The 18,924-nt window shown below is 45.4% G+C and overlaps 1 protein-coding gene across 4 annotated transcripts; it reads left to right on the plus strand.

The window, feature by feature from the left end:
- Positions 1–716: 716 nt before the first annotated feature.
- On the plus strand, positions 717–17,636 carry GOLGA7 (golgin A7). 4 transcript variants are annotated; one of them, XM_043893261.1, is made up of 6 exons: positions 717–819; positions 1,149–1,281; positions 6,228–6,380; positions 12,414–12,515; positions 13,753–13,815; positions 16,239–17,636. In XM_043893261.1, exons 2-5 carry the CDS (start codon positions 1,171–1,173, stop codon positions 13,798–13,800), a joined length of 414 nt encoding a protein of 137 aa, XP_043749196.1. In that variant the 5' UTR covers positions 717–819; positions 1,149–1,170; the 3' UTR covers positions 13,801–13,815; positions 16,239–17,636. The 4 variants fall into 4 exon arrangements, with proteins under 4 accessions (XP_043749196.1, XP_043749197.1, XP_043749195.1 ...); XM_043893262.1 differs by lacking the exon at positions 717–819 and adding an exon at positions 855–933; XM_043893260.1 differs by lacking the exon at positions 717–819 and having other exon boundaries at positions 975–1,281; positions 13,748–13,815.
- Positions 17,637–18,924: the final 1,288 nt, after the last annotated feature.

The raw sequence follows: 18,924 nt of genomic DNA on the forward strand, positions 1-18,924 counted from the left end.
GTGGGGTCGCAAAGAGTCGGACAGGACTGATCGATTGAACTGAACTGACTCAAAATAGGCACACAATTTAAAACATGAATTGTTTATTTCTGGAAACTTCCATTTCATCTTTTCAGATTGAAGATGACTGGAGGGAGAGGTGGTAATTGAAACCTGGGAAAGCAAAACAGAGGATAAGGTGGAATAGTGTATCAGCCAGACACACCAGGGCCTTCTGTGGCTGCCTTGCAAAGGTATGCTGAGCTTGGGGAGGGCGCCAAGAGCCCACACAAGCCTTTCAGGTCACGTGAGGGGTGGAGGCTGGGGTGCTGGATGAAAATCTTTGGGGTGGAAGGAAAAGACAACACCTCCAGGAAAGCTGGAGGAGGGATGCGTGTGAGCGGTTTGTTTTGTACGTGTAAACTGAGAGCTCCAATCAAAAGCGAAAATAAAACCTTACAGTCAGTGATTAGAAACTCTGTCCGCACGACGAACGAGAAAATGACACAGCAGGGAAATGACACAGGGCAGAAATCCCCAGCCTACAGGCCAAGAACCCTCTGGGGAGTTCAGTCTGCACCGTTCTCCCCGCCGCCAGGCCCGGCGGATCCTGCGGCCCCGCCCCCCCGGGCCCGCAGTCCCACCCCCCCGGGCCTGAGACCCCGCCCCGGCTCCCGCCCCGCAGCCCCGCCCGGCCTCTTCCTTCCAGCCGGACTCCTACGGGCAGGGCGGGGGGCGGAGTCCGCCCGGGCCCCGCCCACAGCGCGTCCCCGCACGGTAGCGCGCAGTCTCGACAGGATCGCTTTACGGCCGGAGGAGAGGGTGGGTCCTAGACTTGAGGTAGGTGTTCGAGCAGAGGGGCGGGGAGGGGTGGGGTGGAAAAGAGGCCTTTTGCGGCAGGACGTAAGTGGCGGCGTAGGCGTTGCGACAGCAGCTGGAGGGCAGAGGAGGCGGGTTCGTGTTTCCCGGGCCGAACCGGGCTGTGGGGGGGCGCGGGGCCTGGGCCGGGGAGGGAGCTGAAGGGCCGTGGTTCCAGCATGGGTGAAGGGGAGTGGGGCCGGGGGGTCTTGGGCCGCTCTGGGCGCTGGGTGGGTCTGCGGGGCTGGCGGGCCGTGGTCCTGGGTCCAGGCCGGGGGTATGACCGTGGTTGGTGTCCCCCGAACCCGCAGCGCGGCCCGTCCTGTCCTCGCCATGAGGCCGCAGCAGGCGCCGGTGTCCGGGAAGGTCTTCATTCAGCGAGACTACAGCAGTGGCACCCGCTGCCAGTTCCAGACCAAGTTCCCCGCGGAGCTGGAGAACCGGGTACGCAGCCGAGCTCCCCGCACCTGCTCTGGGGCCAGGGCGACGGTGGGGTGCGGGTCCGGGAGGGGCCGGGCACAGCAGGGGCCTGGGCCAGGGCTGGGCCAGGAGGGGGCTGGTAAGCAAGACCCGGTGTCGGGAGCAGGAGGAATGAGGCCAAGCCGCCGGGCCGGGTGACCTGATGATGGCCTGGGCCGGAATCGGTACGCCGCCGTCCACCCCACCCCATCCCGGGTTACTGACCTCGGTGATGAGGCGCTTGATTCCTGACCCTCCCGGCCACCCACCTCCGCGTGTTGTGTAAGCTGCCTTCTCCAACCTCACCACTCAAAGGAGATCACCATCCGAGTGACGGGCATCCCGCCGCTTGTGCTGGTTTATTATTCGGTGCTGTGCTGGGCAGCGCAGACAGGCCTTCTCTGAACCTTGAAAACCAGAGCAGTGCATGGGTCTGGGCAGGGAAATAATCTCAGAACGAGGCCCTCAGCTGGTTCCTCCTGCTGATTATCGCTGGGAGCCGACTTTTGTTGGCCTGTGGGTCAGAACTGTCATCAGAATGTGGGTCCTTTGGGCGGTCTTGCGCTCAGGAAGGGGTGTTTCCCCTTTTTTCAGACTTAGTAAAAAGAATAATAATGGTCATTGGATCTCACTGTAAAGGTGCAGCGAAGTGAGCCTATGTATGTGTTTTCTTGTGCCTAGGTGTGTTCACACACCCAAAGACAGACTGGTCTTGAGGTTTGTAACCTGAACCTGACTGTTGTTTCCTGCTCAGAGGTCAGCTTCTGGTTAGATGGGAGCAGATTTTGTGGTTCTTTCCTCTTTGACAAGAGGGTGAGGGAGTCAGGGGTGATTGGGCATGGGTGTGGAGCTGTGAAGTGCTGGCTGTGGAGTAGGCAGGTGTCGATGAGCATATCCTAGAGCAATGTGCAGCAGTCACTTAAAATTAGTTTGTGGGGGGGTAGGTCGTTCTACCTGACTGCCAAGGTGGGAAGATCAACAGAGATCAATGACTGTGTGCTTTGGCTTGACTTAGAACCCTCAGCAGGTTAGTGGCCCAAGTATGTTTCTTTAAATGCAAATTAAGGACCCAGCACACCTTATAAAGATGATTTGTAGATTAGTTTGTTTGTGACATGCCCTGTAATTGTTGCAGTTTGTTGTCGCCACATTACGAGATAACTCAGCCTGACACTAGCTGGACACCTCTGTGGTGGTTTGAGAAGATAGAAATTGAGCAAGTTGCCTGTTGGCTAGAGCTACTGAATGTGGTTTTTTAAATAATTTAGCATTACAGTTAACAGGCCTTTTTAGTACTTATATGAAATAGATCAAATGTTTCACTTTTAAGTCTCTTAGGGAAACTCTGACTTAATACTGTTTATGTGCTTTCAGATCAGAATGTAAACAACTCTTTCACCCCACACTTGTTTGGATGTCACTTGATGCTTTGTTTAAAGGATTTAAAAGTCAAACTTCCAGCTCATAATTGAGCCAAGTCTATTTATGCAGAATCAGACTTGAGCCTTCAACTCTGTGTGTGGTGGAGCCTTTATTTTATGTTCTGAGTACTGTGTGTGTGCGCGCTTAGTCGCTCAGTCATGTCAGACTCTTTGCAACCCCATGGAATATAGCCCGCCAGGCTCCTCTGTCCATGGAGATTCTCCAGGCAAGAATACTAGAGTGGGTTGCCATGTCCTTCTCCAGGGGATCTTCCCAACCCAAGAAGCAAACCCAGGTCTCCCACATTGCAGGCAGATTCTTTACCATCTGAGCCACCAGGGAATCCCAAGAATACTGGAGTGGGTAGCTTATCCCTTCTCCAGGGCATCTTCCCGACCCAGGAATTGAACCAAGATCTCCTGCGTTCCAGACAGATTCTTTATCAGCTGAGCTACCCTTGAAATTTTTTTTTTTCTTTTTAAATGTTTGGGTTAAAACACTAGCTTATACTTTAAACTGTTTGGGGAAGCTTTGATTTTTTTTTTTTTTTTTAAGTGTGTTGAGATTAAATTTAAATTACAGGTTTAAATTTTCCTTGCTTTGTTTGATGGAAAATTGAAAGGTTTCTTTCTTTGTTTCTCTACTGCTTAACCTAGAAATTGTGCTGATTGGGCTGCCACTGAGGCTGCGTCTCCCTTGGTGAGAACGTCGTACTTGGCAATGTAATAGAGAGAGAAATAAACATACAGCTGTTTTGTATGACTTTAAAGCATTAAACACACACATTTGTACCCTTTAATTTGGGAGTAAGAACAAGTTCTGTGTGTTAACAAGTTTACTTTCTCACTGCCTCTGAGAACGTAATACTTTGATGTGTAAGCGCTTTGTCGCCACATTTCATTAAAGGAAAGCTCGATTCTTAACTTTAGCCAGCATACAGACATCTTAGGAACCCTTGGTGTGGGCAGAAAGAGAAGTGAGTGAGCTATCATTGAGGCATTTGTTCCCTGCATCCCTTTAAAACTATGTCTCTACAGCCGGTCAGTAGAAATCACCTCTGACTTGTTACCTTTGATAAGCTTCAGCCTGTTGCTTTCAGCAGATAGTTCAATACGAAACAAAAATTCTGGGGAGACGAGCCTGACTCCTATTTCCATTCAGACTTCCACTGTTTATTGGTCCAGATAGCTCCAACTGGACAAACCTCCAGATGCCGGTATAGCTGCTGTGTCGGTGTCCAGGTACCCAGAGGGGCCGCTGACGGCCGTGCTTCGTGGAGCCAGCAGGGCGTGTGAGCAAGGCCGGGCTGCCCTGCAGAGCCCTTCATGTTGTGTGTCCTCGCCTTTACTGCTGCTTCTCATGCTTTTTTTAAACCTTTCCAAGAAACTCTTAACTTTCTTTTTTAGCCTCTTTTGGGGGGCTACGCTGCACAGCATACAGGATCTTAGTTCCCCAACCAGGGATTGAACCCAGGCCCTCGGCAGTGAAAGTGCCAAAACCTAACCACTGGACTGCCAGGGAACTCCCACCTTTTTTTTTGTTTGTTTGTTTTTAAATTAAACTTAAAAAAAATCTTCACCTTGGATTTTTAAGTTTTTTTAAAAATGGTTTATGATTTGCCTCCATCCTGTAAAGCATTGCAGTCGTGGAATAACTTTTAAGAATTAGTGTTTCTGGTAGGATCTGTAATTCTAGATTGGAAAGAAATCAAATGTTTCTGGGCTGGGGACTTGCCTGGCCGTCTGGTGGTTAAGACTCAGCGCTTCCAAGGCAGGGGGCGCAGGTTTAGTCCCTGGTCGGGAAACTGAGATCACACAGACCACCTGGTGTGGCGGAAAAAAAAAAAAGTTTCTGGGTTGGATCACCTAGTTTTTAATTTCTATCCAAAGAAACATAAATAATTCAGAGAAGTTTCTTTTTCAGATCATAACATTGTAGATAAATCAAGTGCGAGCGTTTGAAATTGTTTGGACTTTCATGGTTTTACTGATGAGCAAACAGAAGACATTAACTTTGGGAGAACCAGGTGGAGATAACAATTTACCATCAACACTTGTTCACTGAGCAGTTCTCCCCTAAGACTGTGTCCTGGGAATGGTGACAGGTTGCCTAGGTGACCATTAGTGACACGGCACATCTTCAAGTGGTGGCCCTGGCTCCCAGCTCTGTCCACACCCACCCAGCCCTCGTCGGAAACACTCCTGTTCTGGGAGATTTAAAGTAGCTCCTTTTAAAAGGCAGGTTGAGTCACCACCACTTTAAGATTTTCATGTGTTTGGCTCATTGAATCTTCACCATTTTCCACATGAAGGACAAGGCAGCTGCCTCTTACCTAAAGGTTTTTTAATAGCTTAAGGTTGATCATCTGTTAACAAAGAATTATGTTCTTGGAGCATAATTTTGGAAATGTTTTGGAAATTCGGAAATGTTCTGTCTCAAAGTGTATGTTAAGGTTTTTGGAGTTTCTGAGTCTGCTTCTATGTAAAGCCTGCATAAAGGAAAGAATTAATATATAAGTGGGTATTAGTTTTAGGAATAAGGGGGATACTGTGTGAGAGCAGGCTGAGGATAAGGACAGATAAGTTGGGCTTTGTTACCTACCGAGAATGATAGAATTGGGTGAAATGCTCTACCATGGGCCCTGAAATTCCTATGGAGGTTTGAAATAGACAAAGTACTGTTAAAAGAAGAAAGGAAAGGGATAGTGGAAGAAGAAAGTGAAAGTAGGTGATCAGAGAAAAGGAGATATGACAGTCGTGTTAGTACACGTGTTAGGTGATGGCGTCATGGACTAGAGAAAGGTCATAGGCGTCCTTGGTGAGAAGAGCCCTGCGGTAGTGGGAGATTTTGCCTTTTCCAGCGCGAGCTCTTAGTAACCAAGTAGTTACTGTAAAAGAGATGGGAGATCATACCGAGTTTGCCCCTTTTGATCTGCTGAGAGTGTCCTTACTCCCCTTTTTGGCATTTAGGGACCACGATTTAAGATCACCTGCCCTTTCCAGGTAAGGGGAGCGTGCCGCCCCTCCTCGGGTGCCCCCACGTACTTCACGCACGCCTCAGTCCCAGCGTTCTGTTGGCTTCTTGTGTTTCCACTGTTCCGTGTCTGTTAGGCTCATGACTAAATGCCGTGAGGACGAGTCAGTGCCTTGCTCATCTTTCTCCAAGGCCTGTGGAGATGCCCGATGCTACGAGCTCTGTAAATGTGAGCGTGGGAGAATGGAGGGCCGGAAGGACTGTGTTATTTAATTAAGTTACTTGTGATTCAGCACAGAGGATCGGGAGACACCCTTTTCAGCCTGGACATAGCACAGCGTCCAAAAGAAGGATGAAACTAAACAAACACTAACCAGTTTCAGCAACTTAGATCCAGATTTAATCACCTAAAAGTTTGTTTGCCGACAGATAAGAATGTTGACAAAACAGTGACCTAATTAGGGATCGAAAGCAGGAATGAGGTGTTCATCTTTTTTTTTTCCAAAACTTATGTTAAAATTCTTTTCTCTCTACAGATTGATCGGCAGCAATTTGAAGAAACAGTTCGGACCCTAAATAACCTTTATGCCGAGGCCGAGAAGCTCGGGGGCCAGTCGTATCTGGAAGGCTGCCTGGCTTGTCTAACAGCGTACACCATCTTCTTGTGCATGGAAACTCACTATGAGAAGGTAAGCCTACCTGTGTTTTCCCAATCTCTTACAATCATTTAAAAAAAAATGGGTTTGTTACAGGTTATGTTTACATGGTGACACTTGCTATAAAATTTAAAGGGCCTTTTACAGTAATAATAATTCAGATTTTATTGTTGCTTCTACGACCAGACACATAGAAGAGTACTGAGTTTTTATTTCCCCAATTTCTACCCTCCATCTTCTCCTCCCACCTGAGTCCTTGTCTTCCCTTTGAACTGTCTGCTGGAGCCAGAGCTACTGGCTTCTCAACTCAGGGGTCCGAAAGTCAAGCCTCACACCCCCCACTTGTTCAGTGGCACCCCGTCTTTTTTGCCCAGCATCTTCGGGTAGGGGTCGAGAAGAGGGAAATTGTATCAGTAGTCAGACCGAGCTGTCTTCCGTTTTCCCATTCATTAACTTTATGACACCTGATTTATGCCCTTGTGACGTCTCTCCCAGACCAACACCACAGCCTCAGATCCTCTTTCCTCCCCTTGCCTCCCCTCTTTCCTCCTCCTCTTTCCTCTTCCTTTTCCAAACAGCTGCAGTGTCGTGAAACACAGCCGTGCCTCTCCTGCGGCGTGAGGGGCCTGCTCAAGCCCCCTCCCAGCCCTCTCTCACCCCATCCTCACTTTGTGTTTCAGCCAGGCGCACCCTCTGAGAAGTCTTCCTCCCCCTGAAATGCCCTTCCCATGTCCGGATTGCCTCAGTCCTCGGTCCCCCTTTCAGCTGACTTTTCATCCGCTCTCCTAGTTGGGTTCCTTCTCTCCTCTCTGTCCCCACAGCGCTTTACTGGACTCTGTTTTCTGGTACTTAAGCACTCTCTGCCAAGGAATGTAGCATTTATATTCCTGTCTTACTTGCCCGTCAAGTGTGTGTTTTTCTTGCGATCAAGGACAGTGTCTCCCTCTCGATGCCTAGCACGAGGCCTTGGGCGTAGGAGGCACTCGTTGTGTGTGAAATGAATGGATGTACATTGATCACAGTAGAGCCCTAGTAGATCATTCCGATCTGACCACGTTTAGAAAGGGAAGGCTCTAAGGAGCTAAGTATCACACCACCCGGCCGACATCTCCCCGTGACTGTCTTGCACTCCACATGGTGGAGAGCGGACACAGGTGCGGCTCCAATATTTTGAGCCGTAGGCTGAACGTGCCGCTTGTGATGGCAACGTGTTCTTCCTTGCCATCCTGGTGTGAGCCCCCCGGTGAACATTGAAAGAGCTAAACAGGTAGTTTATGTCCTTCTCCATGTCACACATGTTCTTTCCTGCTTAACATTCCACATCAGAAGTCACAAAGGATCCGTATCCACTTTCAGTCTGTTTTGTCTTAGCAGCTTCTCTTTAGTGATACTTTTGGTGAGTGAAGGGACGTGGGATCCATTCGATTAATATTTGTTGAACACCTACTCTGTGCTAAGCACTGTGCAGAGGATATAACCGAATGGGCACACATGGTTATTGACGTTGTGGAATTTATAAGTCTGGTAAAAACTGATCCTAAGGAAACAAAGCCCACAGAATTGTAAGTTGTGATAAATGCCTTGGAAAAAAACCAAGCTTCCCTAGGATAGAACATAACCAGAGAGACTAATTTAGATGGGGTGGTCAGAAAGGGCCTCTGGGGTGCTAACATTTAGCTGCCATGTGAAGGATGGGGAGCCTGGGGCCTTTCAGGAGGACGGAGGAGGATGCGCAGAGCGTGGGTCCCCCATGCGGAGGAGGGGAGGGCGGAGGTGACGGGAGAGGTGAGGAGACTTGCGTCTTGCCCCGTGGAGTGTGTGCTCCATGGAGAGAGGCTTAGATTTGATTTCCAGGCAGGGAAGGATCACTGCAACTTTTCAGGCAGTAGGGTGGTAGGATCTGATTTTCACTTTAAACAGATTTCTTGGCTCTGGGGAAGAAAGGTATAAAAGTGCGAGTGAGACACTTCGTAAAAGTCCAGCAGGAGAGGAGGAGAGCCTGGGCAGGGAGGGAGCGGCAGGGATGGCAGGAGGTGAGCGGATCCAGGGGACGAGGTGGTGGAGGAGGAGCCGGGCACGCTGAGGAGCCACTGACCACGGGAGGGGGTGGGCGGGGAGGGCTGGGCACGCGCAGGTAATAAGACAGTCATGCCACGTGGCTGTCGAAGACGTGTAATGTCGTCAACTTAAGGCAGAAATACGTCCTCCAGAGTGTTTTATTCATGCCTCATGAAATATTACATGCTTGAATTGTTATTTCACTGTAGTTTTTAAATTTGTTGATAAGATTTTAATTAAGTTATTTTTGTGTGTGCCTTTGCTAAAACAGATAACAGATACCTGCCTCTGGCATCACTTTTAAAAAGAAACTGATAATTGGGTGCCAGCCAGGTCATTTCCTAGTTTTGAGTCATGGGCAAGTTCATCTCTCCAAATCTGAGTTCTCAGTTGTAAGTGGGTCTTAGGCTGGTGGTTGCCAAGGAGTGGGGGTGGGTGTTAGCAGAAGCAGACCAGGAGACATAGGAAAGAAACCATCATGGAACCGAATATGAAAGAGAACGTGTGTACATGTGTAACTGAGTCATTTTGCTGGATAGCAGTAATTAACACAACATTGTTTAAAAAACAAAAAAGGTAAATCCAAAAAAGAAATGTAATGGATCTTTGCATTAATAAATTGCCTTACATATGGCAGGTGCTAAATAAAGTTTTCTTAAGATAGACTTAAAAATCAAGTTAGTGTGTGTGTATATATATGTTTTAATCAGATACGTGTGCGCTTACATGTACAGGTTTTTTTTTTACCTTGAGTGTATAAGTGTATAAGTAATCTTTTTTAGCAGCTGCTAGTTTCTTTACTAAAACATTTAGCAACTCAATTAAAATCTTTTTTGATTATTATTTGATTATTTTGATTATTAATTTTGGAAGGCAGTTCTCAACATCAGAAAATAATGGACTTGAGTTCATAAGTAACATATAAGGTATTATTTTACAGGTCTAATTAAGGTCTCTTTTACAGAGTAAGTATTATAAAGCAAATAAAGACCCAATAAAATCAGTCAAGAAACCCAAATTTATGGCACATTTTAGAAATATGTGATTTTATATTAGAAATTTGGACATGAATTGACTAGATCATGCAAAGTACATAACTGGAATGGTCATAATAAAGATATAATCTCCATGTACTTTTAAAAGAAAACATTGTAAATGTGTATTTGTATTTTTGATAAGATGATAAAAATGTTAGAGCACTCAGCCACTCCCCCTCTCCAGTTTGCCCCTCAGGAATTCCTGTGCTATTATTTTCTACTTTATGAAGGGACAAAATTGAGTCATTTAGTCTTTATTGTTTTAAACACTAAAACTTCCAGTCTACAAACAGTAAGCCAAGTATAATGACACTTACACTTTGTCGCGTGGGTTAAATTTTTTGAGATTGTAAATAGGCCTTTTAAAACCCACTAGAACAATCACGCTTTTTTTCCCCCCTATAATGTGCTATTTATTGATTTACAATGAAGATAAAGGCTTCAGTGTTACTCCTCTCCATCGCCGCCCATTATAATCAGGGAACAGACGGGCCTGTGGAACCTTCTTCTTTCAGGAGCAGTTGCTACGTTCGTCCGCCAGAGACGTCCCTGCTGCCCCTGGGCTGTGGTCTGAAAAGAGCACAGTCAGAGGACTCAGAGCTTTCTGGAAACACTAAGCCTCTGGGCCTCTCACTCAGCCCCACCTCGGTTATCTTTCCTCGAGGGCTTTAAGAGGCTTATTCTCAAAGAGGACAATTGCCTTTCCTGAGGTCTGAGTGTTTAGCTTTGTAAATACTATACAAATTGAGGTTTTTATTGCAGGTTTGAAGGTAACAGATAATTTTGCTCAGTATTATAGTTTGTTTTAACAACGATTTACTAAAAATAGTGAAGTATGAATAAAACGTCAACACAGAGTTCCTTGAGGGCGAGAACGGTGCTCTGTCCTGTCCGGAGTGAGGTACAGGTTGACGCACGTCGGTGAGTTTTCTGTTGCTAACAACACATCTGGGTTAGCACGGTGCTGTCTTCACTGCGGTGCTGTAGGAGGATTTGCAGCTGGTATCCAAGGAAAGCTGATTGTCTTCTTTCTGAACTGAAACCCAAGTGTCCATGAGTGTTACCAAAGTTTAAACAAAGCCTTGCACAACAGAGTTATGCTTGGATCGAATAAAGGATGGCTGTGTCTTTGCTAATAACCTGTACTCGAGGCGGGGAGGAGAGCTGCGTGAAGGACTCCTTTCTTTGAAGCCAGCCATGCCGGCTGGGTTCTCACTGTCCCCCCAGTGTCAATGGACGGGGCGAGGGGAGCCCGGCTCTCCGGTCTCCAGCCCTGCAGGTGAACACAGAAGGAAGTTGGAGAGAAGAGGGAGAATCCTGAGTTGGGCACCTTCATGGGTGACTTGCTTCCCCTCTTTTTAGCATGATTTTAGCATGATTGACAGATGCTGGTGGAGAGTGACTGAGATTTTTTTCTTTTTTTTTTTGCTCATAAAGAACAGGCACTGCTCAAATTCTTTGAGAGTTGAAAATAGGAGAATGACATACATACTTTAGGAAATCAGGTGAAAAAGTCTTTTCTTTAGAAATAGTATTCTTACATTACTTCATAACCCTGCAGATGGCTCTTTTAATAAAATCATGCTCTTTTTAAAAAAACGTAAAACATGAGATTGTATTATTCCCCAGAGATGTAAACTGAATAGACTGTTTATTGTCCTTCAATGAGAAAATCCGTTATATAAACAGCATAGTTTTCAATTCTAAATCAGTTTATGCCAAAGCAACTACATTTTATCATTCTAATATGTTGGTTTGGCCTGGTACATTATAGACCCACAGTTAAATCAGATTTCTTCATTTCCAGCTTTATTTTCATACAGTTCTTTTTTTCCCTTTATGTTGTGATCACATTTATCTGCGACTTTATCATATTCTGGTAGTGTGAATTTAAGGAAACATACAGTAATTAAAGAATTGGATCAAAGCCTCTTTGAAGATTAGAGCCAGCAAAGGATTATAATGACCTTGAATCTGAAATAAAACATGTGACTCTTTGATTTTGTGTATCGCTATTAAGATTTATTTTCTTCTAGGTTATCTGTCTCAGAATTGCCCTTAATAAAGCTTAAGATTTGGCAATTTCCAGAAGTTGCTTTTTATCCTATCTGGTTTTTGTCTACATTTGCTTTGACATTTACAACCTTAATGCTAAACTTATAAATTGAGGTTCCCATCTAGGACACAAGAGCAGGCTGCGGAGCAGCCTCCCATGCAGGCCAGGAGCCGACGTGAGACCCTGGTCGCCGGAACCTCCGTGGCAGCCAGCACGAGCGTGCTCGATGAAGGAATCGGATTTTTCAGTTTTAGATGCACTGGACTCCCTTTGTTATAGGCCCGCTTTGTATTGTGACTTTAAATTGATGAAAATGTACAGCAGAGAAAGCAGTTCTTTCTTTCTTTTTCTTTGGTCGTGGGGGCGGTGTGGGGGGGTGTGTGCATGCCTTACACTTCGTGGGATCTGAGTTCCCCGATCGGGCATTCAGATGGGCCCTCAGCAGTGAGAGCGCCGAGTCCTGAGCACTGGACTGCAGGGAAGTCCCGAGAAGCGTCTCTCAAGTGTCCAGGAGAAAGAGAGAGCCAGAAGCTGTCCCTGATATTAGAGGAGGTCACATGTCACATTTCCTGAGTAGGGAAGGGGAAGGCACGTAACGTGTGTGTCTGTGGTCACCTCCACATTTCTCCGTATCCAGGACGGAGGGAAGGGGCAGGAGGAAGCCGCGTGGCTGTATCTCTGTTTGGACTTGGGCTGTGTGGACTCAGGACTGGAGGATGGGGGGTCGGGGGGGGGTTGCGGTGTTGGGGACCCGGGGCATGAGCCACGGAGTCAGAGCTGTCCCTCCACGTGAACACCCACGTCTTGCTTTGAAAACTAATTCCACTGCCTGAATATTTTGAAGTTCAGCTGAATAACTCACAAGGAAAATCTGATGAAGCTGATAAGAGAGCTGTGTTGTTTCTCTTTGGTCAGGTCCTGAAGAAAGTCTCCAAATACATCCAGGAGCAGAATGAGAAGATCTACGCCCCCCAAGGCCTCCTCCTGACAGATCCCATCGAGAGAGGACTGCGAGTTGTATCTTTTTCAGTCCAGATCATGAGGTCTAAACATCTGATGGCCCCGTCGGCCCTGGCCAGAGAGAATTTCTCTCCGTCCCGGTACCTGCCCTGGGCTCTGCTGCCGGAAGGCACACTCTCCCTCCAGCACGACTCCTTCCCGCAGGCCGTGCTGGTCTCGGGAGTGTTGAGTGTCGGGGCTGCCTTAGTCCTGGTGGCTGTGCAGCATCTTGTAGTAATAATGGGAGTGGGGTGAGTCATGCGTCTCAGCTGCAGAGGCTGCACCAAAGGCCCCTTTGAAATGCATGAACTCGGTGCGCGGAGAGCTCGGCGTCCAAATAAATCGCAGCTCCGTGGGTTCATCTGACTCGTTGAAATCAGTTACAGCTGCCAGATGTATCATTTCATTACCTTTGACATAACTGTGCATATTTTAGAGGCAGTTGACTTTGAAAATCACGCAGTTTATTTAGGTAATTTGGTAAATAAAATTGCACAAAAAATAATAATAATTTAGCTTGATAACGAGTAAAATAAAAAACTGGGTAAAATAAATTTTTTTTAAAAAAACCTAGGTCAGATAATCCCAGGCCTTCCGGCTGATAATAATTTCAACAGTTTTATTATACTTGTAGCAGTGTTTCTTAAACTTTTAGAGATCATGAGCTCTCTCCCAAGAAAAAGTTTGCATACAATTTCAGGGTGTTTTGAACCCCTGACATCATTGCTTCACTATGGATGCTCAGTTAAGAGCCCCCCTCTACCCTTAGTTCTGCAATAAAGTGTCCTTTTTCAGATTCTTTTTTTCTTTTAAAAAATAATGTTTGGAGAGGAGCTCTGTGGTATACCACAAGCAATTACATTTCTTAAATTTTTCAGCAAGGTGTGGAAAACACCATGTTTAACTTAAGCGGGAGAAATTTTTAATAATTTGAAACAAGTAAGGCAAATAATAATTATTTTAATTACTTAAGTAATAATTTAAAATTATTTAAATGGTAATTAAAAATAAGTAAAGACAAAGGGGACTTCCCTAGCGGTCCAACAGTTAGGACTCCGAGCTTCCAGTCAGTGGGTGCAGGTTCAGCCCCACGTAGGGAACTAAGATCCCACATGCCGCAAGGTGCAGCCAAAAAATAAATTTTTTTTTAATTAAGTAAAGACAAGTCCACAGAGATCATACCCATCTTCTTGCCATAGTCTCTTTTTCTGTGTTCTGTTCTCTAGTGTGTTTTCTTAACAGCCATGCTGTTTAGATTGAAATTACCATTTATGAAGACAGAGGCATGAGCAGTGGAAGATAAACCATAGAATTAAAGGTAAATATGAAATTGTATGATTTATGTGCCATTTTTGTAATTTTGTAGGATGCATAAATTTTCTCACCTGCATTATAAATACTGGCATACTCTTTGTACTGACTTGATACTTAAAATGTGCCATTAACCCAAATTCTGTTAACCCAAGTGATAGTTTAATCCTGATTTTTTTTCTTCCCCCTTTGTTGTTTTCAGACTGGTTTTGTTATTACTTTGTTTTGGGGGTTTTGGGAGAGGGTCTTATTTTAATATTTCAAAACTATACTGGACATTTTAATAGATGGGTCTTACACATAAAAATCAGTTCAGATATTTCCCTGACATTTTTTTCCCTGACAGATTTCCCTGTCATTATAGCCATGACAAATGGCTTTAATAACCAAAGAACCATTTCAGAGTAGGGAGATTCTAAATATTTCATGTATCTAAGTGGCTTCATAGCCCTTTAGAAGAAACCTTACCTCTAGTGGGTAGAACCATAAATGTTCATTTTCCTTAGAATGTTCATGTTCTCACGTATCCTTATAATGACGTTGAACAACTGAGCAACGAACTGATGAATGCTGGTGGGAACGTGTAGGAAGAATCACCTGGAAGCCCCCGTACCTTCTAAGTGACCAAAAAAATTGTCGATTTCTGCCCGTTCCCACCCTACGCCCCACCTCCCAGTGGTGTTCTACCGTGGTGCTGTCCTGCCCGAGTCCGCAGGCAGCTGTCCCAGCGGACTCATGGGAGGCTGCTCAGAAACAGATTCAACCGGAGCAGACAGGCTCCTTCCCAGGGCAGCAGTAATGATGCTCGCCGCTGTTTTGAGGGCATGGCTGTGTGCTAGGTGTTACACAGACGGTGTTTCCAGTTCTCACAAGAATCCTGCCCAGTATTTCCCCCACTTTACAGATAAGCAGACCAAGATAGGAAGAGATTAAGTGATGGTCTCCAGGTCACACATCTAATGAGTCCCAGGTTAGGAACCCGAGTCTGATTGACCATAAAACCTTGTCTTTACACCATACTTCGTGTAAGTACATGCAGCAGCAGAGACCTGGAGACAGGAAAGAGTCCATCACATTATTCTAGGTGCTTTTCCCCTTCATTTCTTTTCCAATACCTTTTAAAAATAACATCCTGTCTTCCCTGTACCATTTGTTGAATGCTATTAATACACAGCTGCCTTCTCTGAGCTCTAGGGAATGTGTCCCCCGAGTTCTTACAAGCCACAGACCTGAATAATGACACCCTCTGCCATGGGTTTTATTCTTTCCTGAGGCTTTGTTTGGGAGCCCTTAGTGTTACCTGTTCACACACTTTCTCACGTGCGGTTTGCACACTGGTATTTCTCAGACGAGCAGCCGGGAGCCCCACGTGCGGTTGTTGTGACGGGCCGCTGGGATCCGTCTGTTTGATCAGTTGCAGCTGCGCCGCCTTGGCACAACCCATTTGTCATGACTCACTTTGCAGCTCTTATTGCTTTAATACACTGTTTTCCTGAGGTGGCGCGGGATTTGGAGCAATTGCACACCAGAGACGAATCTATCAATATTCAACAACAGTGAAATTTTGAAATGAGATTTACATTAGGAACTTGTGGTAATTTCATGAATGCAAATATTTTCGTTCAGTGTAATTTAGTTTTCAGAGCTGTGTGTTCCTCAGACCCGGGATCCTGTGTGGGCTGAGGTCTTAGAGGAGAGGGGAAAACTCTTTAAGAATAATGAATTCAGTTCTGTCATTTTTCTTAAGCGTACGTGGTGTCTGCAGGTTGGAGCATTATATGGGAATTAAAATTAATGACTTAAGAGCACACAAATCATGGAGGTGGCCTTTATTTAAAAAAAAGAACGTTATAACGTTATATTTTGCTTCTTTTAAAAAAGTTTGAATTTTTTTGATACCTTAATTATTCAACAAACTGTTGGTTGTTTTCTCTCTTCGGATTAAGATCATCATCTTTACTTAAAAAACAGAATGTAGCACTAATCCATCATGATAAATAAGTGATAATAAAAACACCCAGGGTTTGTGGGTGCCTGCTGTGTGCCTGCATCATTCACAACACCCTCTGAGGTCCGAGGCAGTGTCCCTGTTTTTCATACGAGGGCACTGAGGCCCAGAGGACTGCAGTTACTTGTCCAGGGCCCCAAATCGGCGGGTAGACAGGAGGCAGCCAGGCCTGGATTGGCCACGCACCCCTGTGCTGTGCTGCCTCTCGAGACATGGCTGGTCAGAGATGCAAACGTACAGGCTTGGATCTCTGGAGCCTTGAGCCGTGGACCCCCTTCGGCAGATGAGACAGAGCTGGGCATCTCAGTAGCCAGAGCCTGTGTTAATGGAGTTGCAGCCACACGTTGGGCGGTCACAGCAGCTGCTCTTGGGAGGTCAGTCGGCGCCCCTTTCTAAACCTTTGCTTCTCTCTGTAACTGCAGATCCCACCTCCAGCTGGGACCCTCACCTGTCCACCGGCCGACCGCAGAGTGTCCCCCCTACCTCCTCTCCAGAGCATCATTCCTTCGTATCTGCTGCCAGAGCCACGGTGCCATTCACTCCAAGGACTGACTTTCTAAAATTCCGCACCTGGAGTGACCTCTAGTCGCTCAGCATCCACTTTGTGTCTCCAAATCGTGTAGGACTCTGCAATCTTTTGATCAGTTTCTGAGAAAACGCGGTGAAGCATTTCACTTTTTTCATTCAAAGCTATTAAAAAATATGCAGTTGGTCAGCCCCACACAGTTTATTTCTGACCTGCCACCAGTACCAGTCATTCTCATCATTCCTCGGGCTTCAGCAAGTCACTTCCTAGCCAATGTTCAGTCTTACTCCCCCCAGATTCGTGAAATGCTTTTCTCCAGGATTTTGGTGAAGGGTGGGCTGGGTCTGGTTTTGCTAACACATCGCCCAGATTTCAGAGAACTACCAGTTTTGCTGTGACTCAAAGCTTAAAGATCTAGTTCTGCTGTTTAATTTCCCAAACTGAAGCTCATTGGAAAAATAATGTATTATGTTACTTGTTTTATTACAGCAATTTCCTAATTAAAGCAGTATTTAATGCATTTTCCAGGTTTGGTTTTTTTTTTTTTTTTTTTAGAATTCTATTATTACTGCATCACCTTGAACATTGGGAAGATGTGGTATGTGTAGCTTGTTCCTTATAAAAATAAGTAAGCACAATAAAGTGGATGCTAAACCATCAAACTCAAATGTCCCTGCTGTGTCCCTGAATGTGTAATGAGCAAGTGTAATAAATATTTTAATTATAGTTTTGTTATAAATGTAACTTAAGAGAAAAAAAAATTTGATAGGAATAATACTGTATATTGCTAATTTTTAACTATCCCTACTGGCAGTCCTTATGATCCATAGACTTTATCATATACAGTATTCCGTGCACAGAAACATGTATGGTTGGTTCAAGTTCAGTAAGATAAGTGATTTCCAGCTAAAACTGTCGAGTTCTGAGTCACTGTTTGGAGTTCTTTTTTTGGCTGTATGTTCTCAGCATTGGGACTTCCCATACCCTTCACCATTGGGGTTTGAGAGCACTGTTTTGGGGAGAAGGATAAGACATGTATTAGGAGAGAATGAAACAGTTAAAAGTTTTACTTTCAGAGATGTTGTAGGTGCTAATACTGGATTTAACCTTTCAGATTTAATTTCTTTTATGAGTCTGTTAGTTATTCAGTAAATCCCATAGTTCTATGTAATATTTTAATTGTATAACTTGTTACTTTATAATAGCCTATAATAGTGTGTCTGTCTGCCTTTTCAACCCGTTGCAATAACTTTGCTGAAATATTAACACATTAGTAAAACTTTTCTTAAACAAATTGTCTCTGTGTCATATTTGGTGTGATTTGGTAAAGTGTAAATGATACGGTATTAAATTTGGCAGATAGACAATACTACGAGAACCCCTGGTTCAGTGCAGCTGAGTATTTTTAAACAAACATCTGACATTTATACAGTTTTTCACACTCAGCAGTTTTTTACATGCTTTATCTCTTAAATGAAGATATGTTAGCTACAGGGCTCCAAACCAAGAAATAGTGCCCAATAGTCAAAATGTATTCCATTAAATAAGAGATTGGAATGTGTCATTAGGGGAGAAGTATCACAGTATCGTGACGATCTTAGATCATCTGATGTCTCTTGTGTGTTTTTTTTTTGTTTTTGTTTTTTAATGAAGTGCATTTGCAGAGAGTAACAGCTTATAAAATAGAGTCTATATTCCACCTTAAATTCCTTCCATATTCCACTTGACCTTGGTTCCTAGATAAGTCAACACTTGTCAGGTGGCACAGGCTTTGTTGCTGTTTCAATCTCATAAAGGAAGTTGGAGTCTTCGTGCCATGTTTGATCTTCACACCAACCTCCCCTTCCCCTTGCCACCCCACGCAGCCCCTCAGTCCCCTGAGAGCAGGGCTGGGTTCTCTTTCCCCTTGCATCCATCCCTGACTCAGCATTCCACAACACTGCTACATTCACTGTACTTGGCACTCGTATCCTTCTACATGAATGCACGAGATAGAAGTGGACAGGTCATTAACAGTTACTTTACTACATCTCGATTAGTAAGGTGTTTGGCTTAATAGTGGCTAGTAAATTCTCTGGGGCTTCCCTCGTAGATCAGCTGGTAAAGAATCCACCTGACGTGTGGGAGACTTCCTGGGTCAGGAAGACCCCCTGAAGAAGGGGTAGGCTACCTACTCCAGTTTTCTTAGGCTTCCCTAGTGGCTCAGTAAAGAATCTACCTGCAATGAGGGAGACCGGGTCCGATCCCTGGGCTGGGGAGATCCCCTGGAGGAGGGCATGGCAACCCTCTCCAGTCTTCTTGCCTGGAGAGTCCCATGGACAGGAGCCTGGGGGTCTACAGCCCGTGGGGTCACAGAGGGTAAGACACGACTGGGTGACAGCATGGCACAGCAAACTCCCGTTTATAGAAGTCTTGTTCTAAGAGAGTGTCTGCTCAAATTCCATCAGAGGTGGACTCTTGCCTCAGTTCAGTCACCCAGTCGTGTCTGACTCTTTGCGACCCCATGGACTGCAGCACACCAGGCCTCCTTGTCCATCACCAACTCCAGGAGCTTGCTCAAACTCACGTCCATCGAGTCAGTG

This window comes from Cervus elaphus, chromosome 32 (genome assembly GCF_910594005.1).
Source record: "Cervus elaphus chromosome 32, mCerEla1.1, whole genome shotgun sequence".
NCBI lineage: Eukaryota > Metazoa > Chordata > Mammalia > Artiodactyla > Cervidae > Cervus > Cervus elaphus.

Bases quoted from the DNA above. Each gene is read 5' to 3' on its own strand.
- GOLGA7 (XM_043893259.1), top strand. From the start codon at position 1,117: ATGACCGTGGTTGGTGTCCCCCGAACCCGCAGCGCGGCCCGTCCTGTC. The intron at 1,282-6,227 runs GTACGCAGCCGA...TTCTCTCTACAG, and splicing joins CCGCGGAGCTGGAGAACCGG to ATTGATCGGCAGCAATTTGA. The intron at 6,381-12,413 runs GTAAGCCTACCT...CTCTTTGGTCAG, and splicing joins TGGAAACTCACTATGAGAAG to GTCCTGAAGAAAGTCTCCAA.